The following is an 11,471-nucleotide window of genomic DNA, read 5'->3' on the forward strand; positions in this document are numbered from 1 at the left end:
ACCAGGTTGGGGAGCCTTGAATTCCAATTCCAGGAAAGAACCTTAGATGTCATGGGGCCCAGACCCCCCCAAAGTGAGAACCAAGAAGTACCCAGCTACCTCGGTCCTGGGAAGCTTGGTTTCCCTTACCACTTCCCTGGCCCAGACCCCTCGTCCTCAACCACGGTGTCTGGTGTTTAAAGAACAGAGCCCTGGAATGAGCATTTTTCTCATCTTGCCTCTGGCAAGTCCCACTGGCATCAGCTAAGTTTGTCAATCAGTAGTGCTGATGATCAGTGATCAGATGAGGTCAAGATGACCGACCCCAGGGAAATAATTTTCTCTAAATACTGCCCATTCTGATTCTGCTATTGTTAATTAACATTAAGCTCCCGCAGTCAGGCAGAAATCTGGGACAGCTATCTGCGGTGGGAGGGTGACTGGATCCATCCACGTAGCTTTGGGGCGGGGCGGGTGAGGGGTGGCCAGACCGGACAGGGGGTCTCACAAGGCGGCCACCCTGTGAGGTGACAGGAAGATGCAGGGCTGCATCCCACCTGTGCCAGCACCTGTGCAGCTTAGTCCAGGCTGGGGTCTTTCTCCCCTACCCCAAGACGCTGAGTGGCTTTCGTCCCCACAGGGTGTACTGGGCCTATCCGTAGAAGTCCACTACCACCCTACACTTGGGGACCCTTGGCAGCCCAGAGCGCCTGAGCACATTATTCTGGCTTCCAAAGAGTTTGAGAATCTCACATCCGAGCTTCTGTAGCCCCAGAGTGAAAGAGATAAAGGAAGCCCAGAATGCCTGTGGCCTCATGGCCTCTTGTCTGTAATAATGAGCATTGGAAACAGCATAAACCCAGTGTGGTCCCACCATGCAGGACTCCATGCTCCCCATCCTCTCCATGGAGTTGTCTGTTGTGCTCTCCACCCCTCAGCAGCCCTGTCTTCCTTGGGGAGCCCCATGATGCAGAGGACCTTTGCAGTCGTAATAATGTCACCGACTCGGAACCTGGAATGATGTTTACAGCACATCATCGAGAATAGCGCAAGATGGCATGATATCTAGGAGAGACCTTTGAGTGGCGGGCGGATGTCTACACATACTTGTTAAAAAGTAAGAGAGGTGAGGCCTTCCTGGTGGCACAGGGGCCCAAGCGTGGCACTAGGAAGCTATTCACAGCCACTGCAGCACGAGTTCGATCCCCAGTCAGGGGGGTGACCCACATGCCATGGCAGACCTCTCCTGACCCTCCTGCTGCTCCCCTGAGCAGTGTATTTCAGCTGGCCTGTACCCCAGCTCTTATATGGATACATAAATAAAATTTTTAAAAAGTAAGAAAGGTTACGCAGTCATGCTAGCAGTGATTGGTTCTAGGTAGTAGGACATGGGGAATTTTAATTTTGCTCAACAATATTTTCTCATTTCCTCAGTTGGATTACCGGTGCTAAAGTGCCACTGTACCCAGCACAGCCTCGGTCTGGCAAGTGTGCACGGAATGCATCAGGCCAGGGAAGAGCCCCAACTCTTGAATATCCTGTGACCACAAGTTGCTTAACCGGGTGTTGTCAGTGGTGGGTCCGTGTGTGCCCAGCCCAGAGTGGCCCCAAATCCAAATGAACTTATGATCTAGTTTAAGATTCATTCACCCAGCAGGTAGCTGTTGAGCATCCCGGGCACCATGCTAGGTGCTGCATGGTAGAGGGTGCTGTGTGATGCAAGGCTGGATAAAGGTGATGGCAGTTTGGAGGGGAACCAGGAAAACTCAGACTGAGGATGAGCAGCACGTGGGTGGGAGGTGAAGAGGGTGATGAGGAGAGGGAGAACTGAGGAGATCTGGTTTCTGTGGCCAGCGGCTGTCCATGAGCAATGAGGTTTGGGAAGTCTGTTCAATCTCACCAAGCCTCGGTTCCCTCATCAATAAAATGCAGATCTCGCCTTAGCCTCCTCTCCACCCTCCAGCCATCTCCCTGTCTCATCAAGACGTTGTGAGCATAAATGATCCTTTAACTTTATCTAAAACTCCCACTTGGCTCCTTGGGCTTATGGTTTGCTAGCTCCGCTGCTCCGGCTTGCTGATTCTGCCAGCTTTGACAGAGCTCGCTGCTCCTTCCTCTCTCTGTTCAAAAGTCTGTAGCAGTTAAATCAAGGGTAAGAGAATCACCCGTCCCTGCTCTGTGCCTGTGAGCGACACTGAGCTTCAGGAGGACTGGCCTGCGAGCATTGCAGACCCTGGAAGGCCAGCGTGGTGGTGAGCTTGGAAAGCACAGACCGGGAACTCAGGCAGCACAGCTGCCGTGGGGCCTGGCGTCCAGGGATCGGCTCTGAGGTTGGGCTGCTGCTGGGCTTTGGCCCACATGCCGCAAACCTGTGATAGTGACACCGTGGGAGTGGGAGGCCATTGCCTCAAACTGGTCAGCATGGACACCCTGCAGGCTGCTGGCCTCCCCGGCTGAGGGATGGAGAAGAGACAGAGTCACAGTCTTAGCAACTCCCTAGAACCACCTCCTCTAGAGAAACTGAGGTGGAATCAGTGGCACCCAGTCGCAGGTGGCTTAGCAGCTCTGAGCCTCAACTTGCATATCTGAGCTGGGACTTGTGACACCCTCAACCCAAGGTGCAGCCTTCAGTGAGCTGTTCAGTAAAACTGCCTGTTCCCATCCCGTTGTCCACTGGGGTCTGGCAGGGGGGTGGGGGGGCGTGGTCTGGCACTGGTCATGGCCTTGTTCCTCCCTTGCTGGGTTTCAGGATCAGGAGCTGTCTGCCTCCACCACTTACTTACTGTCTTGGTGCCCTTAGAGAAGGTCAAAGAAAAATCCCTCAGCCGGGGAGGCCAGCAGCCTGCAGGGTGTCCATGCTGACCAGCTGAACAGTACTGAAACAATAAAAACATCTTATACAGAGCTATTGCAATTGAGAGAAAGAAACTTCAGCCTAGAACCAACACAATTCCAAGTACTGGTGGCAGGTGGGAATTTACAGCCAAGGAGGAGGTTGGATAGAAGTGACCAAATGAACATAGGAGTGAGGGGCACTCTGGCTAAAATGATCCCACAGGGTTCGTTGATCCCATCTTTTAAAAAAAAAAATTTATTTATGCATGCAGAACTGGGGTACAGGCCAGAGGTGCAGGGGCAGTGAAAGGATTCACCAGAGAGAGAACGGGGAGCAGAACAGGCAGATCGACAAAGTACACTGCTGAGGGGAACAGCAGGCAGGTCAGGAGAGGTCTGTTGACCATGTAGTCACCTCCAGGGCTGGGGGTCGAACTCGCACTGAAGCGGCTGTGGCTGGCTTGCAGTGCTGCGTCCTAACCTTTGCGCCACCAGGGAGGGCCCAGGGTTCTTTTTTTTTTTTTAAAGATTTATTTATTTATTCGTACAGAATTGGGATACAGACCAGAGATGCGGAGGGTGAGAGGATTCACCAGGGATAGAGTGGGGAGCAGAACAGGCAGATCGACGAAGTACACTGCTGAGGGGAGCAGTGGGCGGGTCAGGAGAGGTCTGCCGCGCCATGTGGATCTCCTCCGGGGCAGGCTGGAATCGAACTCATGCGGAAGTGGCTTTTTAAGCTTCTTTGTGCTGTGCTTTAACCCTCTGCGCCACCAGGGAGGGCCCACCAGGGTTCTTTTTTTAACGTGAAATATTTTTAATAGAAATGAGTGTTCAGAGAGAAGAGGACTTTCTTAGCAATAATTTCCCAGTAAAAATCCCAAATTCCCCATCTGCTCATGGGTTAGTGGCCAGCCTGAAGTGGGACCACAAATCGAAGGTACCTGCTGGCAGGGAACTACAAGAAAGGCAGGTTTAGGCAGGTTCCAGACAACTGGAGGAGAGAGAGAGAAAAAGCAAATCTAGCACAAGGACATAAAAGCTGCCAGTATCTCTCTCTGCCCAGGAGCCGCAGCTCTCCATGTTTCTCTCCCCCACTGTGTCTCTTCCACACCAGAGTATGAGTCGGACCCCAGACAAGAGCCCCCAGGACTCTTGTTGAGGTCGGCTGGGGGTGATCAGACATCCCTTGCGGGAAGGTAGAGAAGAACCCAGTTAGATATTGAGAAGGGTCAGATATCGAGGGAGGAGGATTCTGGCAACAACTTAGCAGTATTCTTGCCTATACCCAAGAAAGAAAGACAAACTCAGAAGCCCAAAAGTCAGAGCTTGTTGAAAAATTCAGGAGTTAGAGAGTCTTTGTCAGCATCAAGAATCTGAGGCTCAGTTTCCTTATCTGCAAAATGGGTCATCGTGAGGAACCCTCACAGTATCGGTTCCCAGAAGCTGCCTCTTACATGGACAAAGTCCCCTAGGCCCTGATTTCCCTGTGTCACCTGGGGTTATACTAGCCTGTGAAGTGACTATCTCCCAGAGACCAAATCAGCAGCTGTGTGATCTAAGCCACCTCAGGCACAGGGGATGGTGTTCGTCCCGCCTGCCCGTGCTAATGTCTGGCTGTGAAGGCCATTCATACAAAGCTGTTGAGATTGGGAAGCTTCTCAGTAATGAGCCCTTTTCTTCCCAGCCATTATTAGCAGGACAGTGGAGGCCCAGCATTATGGGGAGAGCTGAGAACGACGGTGCCAGCCCCTCCTTCAGCCCCCACTCCAGCAGTGGCCCGCTCAGCAATAGGCCAGACGAGGGCTGCTGTGTCCTGTGACGACAGCACACTCGTGAGAGCGAGGAAGAGGCATGGGGATACTGAGGGCGGTTGGTTTTGCTTCCCACCACCTTGCCCACCACCCTGCATTCTGCAAACTGCTTCTTCTCGAAATCATACAGGGTCGTTAAACCCATGTTGCCTCAGTAATCATTAAAAACAAAAAGCCCTCAGGAAATCCAAGAAGTTCATGTGCCCCCAGGACCAGGTCCGTCAGGCGTGGCCTTCAGGGAGCTGAGCATTAGGTCAGCCCTGGACCTACGGGAGGGGACTCCTCCTGTAGGGCTGCCTACTACAGGCCAGGGGACTCCTGCATGTTGCCCCTCTGTGGCCTGTACCAGTCTCCACTGGCCCAGCCCCAGATGACGCAGAGACTGGGTCATCCAGGTCCAAGGGGCTTCCTCCTGTAGTATCCTGGCTCCCTTGCCCTGGGGATTCCAGGTCCAAGAGCCTTCCTCCTTGTCCATAAAACCAACTTCTTGGGGTTCCTCCCAGCCTGAAGGCCACGCCTGATGGCCCTGGTCCTGGGGGCACATGAACTTCTTGGATTTCCTGAGGGCTTTTTGTTTTTTAATGATTACTGAGGCAACATGGGTTTAACGACCCTGTATGATTTCAAGGCATATGGTCTACATCTGATGTTGTTACCACACCGCACCTACCTACCACCCAACACCCACAGTTCTCCACCAGAGTCCCCTGTTCTCCCTCCGAATGTGCTCTTGCCCGACTCTGACCCCCACCACACCCTACCTCGGTTCTACAGTCAGCTTTCTAGAGTTAGCCTTTATCTGATCGTTTAGTTTCTCTATGTTCCATAAGTGACACTCAGTATTTGTCTTTCTCCTTCTGACTTACGTCGCTTAGCGTAATCCCCCATAGCAGAGGGCCACTGCTATGGTCTATATACAGCCCCGGCCAGCAGCCCATGAAACATTGTTCAGGGCACCTCCTGTTGGCTCTCTGGTTCTCAGCAGAGCCCACATTAGGGCTTCTGACCTTCTGTGACTAGTGTGGAGGGACTCTGGGAGCTGTCACATTTCCAGGGGAAATCGGAGGCTGAAGGGGAAGACACTTTTCTACATCACCTCCATCCACGTCATCTCAGTGGCCCACTCCATGGCATCTGTTTCTGGCCGCACACTGCTGTGGCTCAAACCCACATGGTGGGCAGCTTGTTGGCAGGGACCTGGGGTGGCGGGCGCTCGACTGATGTGCCAGTGCAGACACTAGCACAGCGACAGGGAGCAAGTGACCCTGTACCTAGGAGTGTCCGTGGAGCACGGCCCTGGCGTCCAGCAGACAGTTATCTCATTGGATTCACCTCTTCGGCAGGTGACCAGAAAGACCCTTCTCCTCCACTTGACAGGTGAGAAACTGAGGTGCTGAGGTGTGGCATAGGGCAACATCTAGAAAAGCCTGTTGATACTGCTTACAGTGTTCAGCATCTTAGCGACTTCCTCCTTCTCTGTATCACATGACATGAAAGATCTGGAGACGATCACTTGAAGGAGTTATTACCTCAGAGAGTTGGTTTTATGGACAAGAAGGAAAAGGTTTGTTCCGCACTGTGACCTAGAGCAAAACAAGGAGGTATGGAACATTCCTTAGCTAATCCGAGGACATTTCCTAGAAGCCCTGTCTCTCAAGGGAAATCTCAGAGGCCCCAGCAGTGTGCGCCTCCTGCCCTCTGCCCCTGGCTCCTCTGGGAGGAGAGTACTGGGCTGTGGAAGGGACCTGTTCCTGCTTGGTGACCTAGAGAGCTGTCAGCCTCCTAGTCAAGGGAAGCAGACACCCTGCGGTGTCCCTAGAGCCCTGCAAGAAGACTCTCTTCTATCTCATATTACTAAGGAGAGCCCTCTGACGGTTGCAACAACTGCCAAGGGGTGGGCATGCCAGGCTGGAGTGCTGTGTGCCAAGGGGGAGGAGGGATGAGGCACACGGACCCGGGACACAGCCCACCTGACTTCACGCCCTGGCTCCAACTCTCCCCAGCTGTGTGACCTTGGACAAATCACCCAACCTCTCTAAGCTTTGTTCTCCTTACCTCTAAAATGAGTATGATAGTACTGCTCAACCTATATGGCTGTGAAGAGGTTTAAAAAACAAAGAGCTGGCTCTCCCTGGTAGCGCAGCGGGTTAAAGCACAGCACTGAGAAGCTAAAGCCACTTCCGCATGAGTTCGATTCCCGCCTGCCCGGAAGGTGACCACATGGCGTGGCAGACCTCTCCTGACCCGCCCGCTGCTCCCCTCAGCAGTGTACTTCGTTGATCTGCCTGTTCTGCTCCCCACTCTCTCTGGTGAAGCCTCTCACCACCCCTGAGCCTCTGGCCTGTACCCCAGTTCTGTATGCACAAATAAATAAATCTTTAAAAAAAAAAAAAAAAAGAGCTTAGCCCTCCCTGGTGGCGCAACGATGCAGCACTGCAAACTGACCACAGCCACTTCAGTGCAAGTTTGATCCCAGCACGAGTTCGATCCCCGGCCAAGAAGGTGACCCACATGGCACAGCAGACCTCTTCTGACCCACCCGCTGCTCCCCTCAGCAGTGTACTTCATCAGTCTGCCTGTTCTACTCCCTACTCTGTCTCTGGTGAATTCTCTCACCCCTCCTGGCCACCTCTGGCCAGTTCCCCAGTTCTTGTATACATAAATAAGTAAATCTTTAAAAACAAAACAAAAGAGCTTATGTCAACAAGCACCATCAAGAACAAAACTTGACCTGGCATAGATCTTGAAGGCTCAAATCCCTGCCAGCTCCCTTTATAGGGAATATCTTGGACTGGCAGACTGGGGAGAAGAGGCCACTGGGAAGTCCCATAGGTGCTGAATCACCTGCACCTATGAGCAGGCCTTTAGATGTGAGGCCTTTAGCGTTGCTTTTTCCTCTCCCGCCAACCCCCAGCCCAGATGGGCAGCAAACCAGGGCCCCAGCTCTGCTGCTTCCTGGCTGAGTGGCAGTCTTTTCTGAGCCTCAGTTTCCTCATCTCTGCAATGGGCGGAGGAGCATGTGGGTTGCTCTCCCACGGCTGTGGGGAGACTCCCACATGGAGTCTTGATACGAGGGCTGTCCTGAGCCAGTGGTCTCCACTCTGCTCTCTCTGTGACCTTTTGTACCCAACGTCTCTCATTCTGTGTAATGTTTGTGAGGTTCATCTCCTGAGGTTCATCTCCCCTGGAGCATGGTTGAAGTTTCGTTCCTTTTCGTGCTGAATAAGATTCCATTGTTTGACTTTCTCACACTGCATCATCCGCTGGTGACTCAGTCTGGCTCTTGGGCATCATGCTGCCCCATATACATTTGCACACAAGTGTCTGAGTACCTGTTTGCATTTCTTTCCCTTATCCGCAGGAGAGGAATTGCCAGGATAAATGCCTAACATGCTTTCCTGCAGGTGCTTGTAATGCTCCGTGGGCCACCATGAACGATGGGAGCCCTTCCCCACCTGTGCTCTGGCCTCTTGGGCAGAAAAGTGTCAGCATCGCCTCTGCCTGCTTGGCTGCCAGCCCCTAACCTGTCCTCTCTCCCCACAGATGTGCCCGTGGAGAAGCTGGCCACCATGCCCGCCTTACGCAGCGTCAACCTCCGCTTCAACCCGTTGAGCGCCGAGGTGCGCGTCATTGCTCCCCCGCTTATCAAGTTTGACATGCTCATGTCTCCGGAGGGTGCACGGCCCCCCCCACCGTAGGCCTGCCTCCTCATGCCCACCCAGCAAAGGACAGAGGCCACTGGCCTGGCATCTTGAGGGAAGGGACTCCCACAGGCCCATAGGAGGCCAAGCTTGGGGTGTGGGGGTGGGTGGGCCAAACAGCTGGATGTAGGAAGGGGTGCAGCTGGCACAGAATAGACGCTTAGAGCAGTAGTGGGCATGCAGTCCCCAGAGGGAGGAGGCGAGGTGCCAGCTGGGGCCTAGACTGGGCCCTCACAGCTTCTGTGCAAACTTGGGCAAATCTCCACTGTCTTGTCTCTTGGGGCAAAGGGGAGTGAGGGTCCTTTGCCTCTGCTGGGCTATTGGATGCTTTCTGGCGATACTTGCCTCCACATCACCATCACGTCACGGGCCGTGCCGAGCCCACGGAAGAGCCCCGCGGAGCATTTTCCGGGCCTTGTTTGTAGTGCTGAGAACCAGTTGCTGCTCTAGGAGGAAGAAAAGACATCCCCATCCATCTATTTTTCGCATCCTGAAACTGACCCAGATGAGGCCCTTCATGGGGCCCCTCCTCCGTCCTGAGGTTGCTGAATGGCAGGAGCTTGAACCAGAGTCATGGAGAACCACAAGAACATGGCTTCCAACCTCACTGCCCCAGGGCTGGAAGTGTCTGTGTGGGAGCTAGACGCCCCTCAGCTGGGGGCCCTAAGAGCACGTCCAGCCAGCTGCGTCCTTTCCTGGGCATGGAGTGGGTTGGGTTGGCAGTTCTGCGATACCACCCCTCCCTCAGGAGCAACTGGGAGTGCCTGGCTCAGTGCTTGAGCTGAGAAGGGCCCTTCTTGAAGCCTTTGGCACTGTGGATCTGCTCCAAGGTAACTAGACGGCCGCTCCCACCACGCCTTCCTTTGGCAGCGCCCAACCGCCCCGTCGGTGCTTCACCCGGCACAGAAGGCATGATGGACCGTGGAGTTCATGGCCACTGCTCCCAGGCCACCACCCAAAGCCCTGATGATGTAGTTATTTCAGAGTCCTCAACCTGGAGTCTGAGGTGTGGCCAGCCAACGGTGTGACCAGCCACCTATTATATGCAGAGGACTGAGGAGATTCCGGGGACATGGGACTTTCAGTACTAATGTGGGGTCAGTATCCAGCAAGCAGGAACAGCTGGTTTCCCTCCCAGGAAAGGGCCAGAGGCTCTTGCATCCTGATAATAACTGTGGTTTGGGGAACCCGTTGGACCCCTTAGGTATCTACCTCCCACTTTCTCCTCATCTATGGGGTCAAGCAGACTCAGAGCTCAGAACATGGCTCTGTGGGAGATACCTGAGGCCCCAGGGCCAGGCCAGGCTTCCCAAATCCTACACTGATTACTGGTGGCCACTCTTCACTCCGAGGGTCAAACTGTTCAGAGCTCAGACCACCACGATGAGCAGTAGCCCTGTCTCCTAATGCTCCCATTTCTTTCTCCCCTCCCCGGCCCTCTGCCTCCTAACAAGGAACTGGAAAGTCGGGCCAGTGTGGCCTGTCACTGAGTGCTGGGTGTCCCAAGGGATGCCTTCTTCACTGCTCATCTCCCAAGGCATGGGTGGGTAAGCTCTGGGAAAGGGTCTTCGGTGAGGAGGTTGAGACTAGGACTTAACTGGACACTGGGAGAAGTGGAGGCTGCAGTCTAAGCTGGCCTAGCCCCATCCAAGAGTGAGGTCTCTCTTTGTCAATAAGGGGTGTGCTTTTCTGAGATACACAAAGGCAATGTATGCCCAGAGTCTTGCAACTCAGGGTGCAGTGGGTGGACCTATGGAGCTTGTTAGAAATGCAGACTCCCGTCTACGGCCATACCATCCTGAACGCGCCCGATCTCGTCTGATCTCGGAAGCTAAGCAGGGTCGGGCCTGGTTAGTACTTGAATGGGAGAAATGCAGATTCCCAGGCCCCAGCCAGACCTGGCTTTTAATAGGATCGCGAGGCAGTTTCCAGTCAGAGAAGCAAGGGTCTAGGGCTGGCGCTAGGAATGTACCCGAGTGGGGGGTGAAGGATCTCTCAGCTGTCTTCCTGCCAATGCCGGGCCTCCAAGTCTGATCTCTGCTCCCCACCCCCACCCAAGCCAGCCCCAGAGACCCTGGGCCTCAGATCTTCTTAGAGTCTGTGTGGCTTCCCCAGCACAGGGAATGAGTGAAGACACTGGGAGCTGAGGCCTGGCCTGGCCACTGGCTTCTGCCTCTCTGGTAACCTCTGCACGCTGAGCTGCCTATGTCTCTGGGTCCTTCCCCCAGGCCCTTTGGATGGGGTTGCTTCTGAAAGTTGTTTTCAACACTGCTTGGAAAGTTTGCCCTAGTGTGGGAAGTCTGAGAAGCCCCCAAATCAGAGCCCATGGTGTAAGTGAGCCCTTAGCTTCCGTCTGTAATAAAAAATATATTGGTTTCCTCTGCCTGCTTGGTGCTGGACTCTTTCTCGCTGCAGGAAGCCAGGGAGAGGAGGGCTGCCCCCTATTTAAAACATGAGATAACAAAAGGCCAACTGGGCTGATACTCATATTCACAGGGGGGCCGGGCCCCAGCTCAGAAGAACCGACGCGTGTCCCTAAGCTGGACAGACGCAGAGCAGCCTGGGAAACCTGTCTGCCTCGAAGGGTGAAGGGGCCTGCTGCCCTTAGTTTTTCCCTTTGAGATGCCAGAAATTATGCTCTTTGTAACTCCTTTCTCAGGACCTGTGGTTCTCAAAGAGGGGTCTCTGGAACAGCAGAATCAGCATCTCCAGGCACTGGGTGGGTGTGCAGACCCTCGGTCCTACCCCATCTGCAGTCTGCAGAACCAGATCCTCCGGTTTGAACAAAACTTCCAGGGGTTCAGACACAAACTGGAAACCTCTTCTGGGTTTAAGATTAAAGTCAGTTTTTGGTTTTAAATCTGAAAGGCCAACCTGCGTTTGCTTGAGCTCTAGACCAGACCAATTCTTTTTCTCGAACAGATGCATACAGAGCTTGTGGGGGCCATGTGATGTCTGCATAACGTCACTGATACTCATTCATTTAATCCCTGGGGTAAGGCCTGGGACTGTGAATTGGTCAGATCCCTTTCCCACTGTAGACCCCATTTTCTGTGTTTAAAGTGGAGGGGCTGCAAGGGGAGAACCCCCAGGGCCTTTCCAGAATGCATGGGGTACTACCCTGATTCTGGAGGCCTTGGCC

General features: G+C 53.8%; 1 protein-coding gene across 2 annotated transcripts in view; it reads left to right on the top strand.

The window, feature by feature from the left end:
- Positions 1 to 10,713, top strand: part of LRRC20 (leucine rich repeat containing 20) — a 77,042-nt gene extending 66,329 nt beyond the window's left edge. For both annotated transcript variants that reach the window (XM_012723965.1, XM_004680808.2), the window contains one exon: positions 8,172 to 10,713. In XM_012723965.1, coding sequence (XP_012579419.1) covers positions 8,172 to 8,326 — 155 coding nt within the window. In that variant the 3' untranslated portion in view covers positions 8,327 to 10,713. The remainder of the gene's footprint in view (positions 1 to 8,171) is intronic.
- The last annotated feature ends 758 nt before the right edge of the window (positions 10,714 to 11,471 follow it).

The sequence above is a fragment of the Condylura cristata genome, unplaced genomic scaffold (genome assembly GCF_000260355.1).
Source record: "Condylura cristata isolate star-nosed mole 26May11 unplaced genomic scaffold, ConCri1.0 scaffold00011, whole genome shotgun sequence".
NCBI lineage: Eukaryota > Metazoa > Chordata > Mammalia > Eulipotyphla > Talpidae > Condylura > Condylura cristata.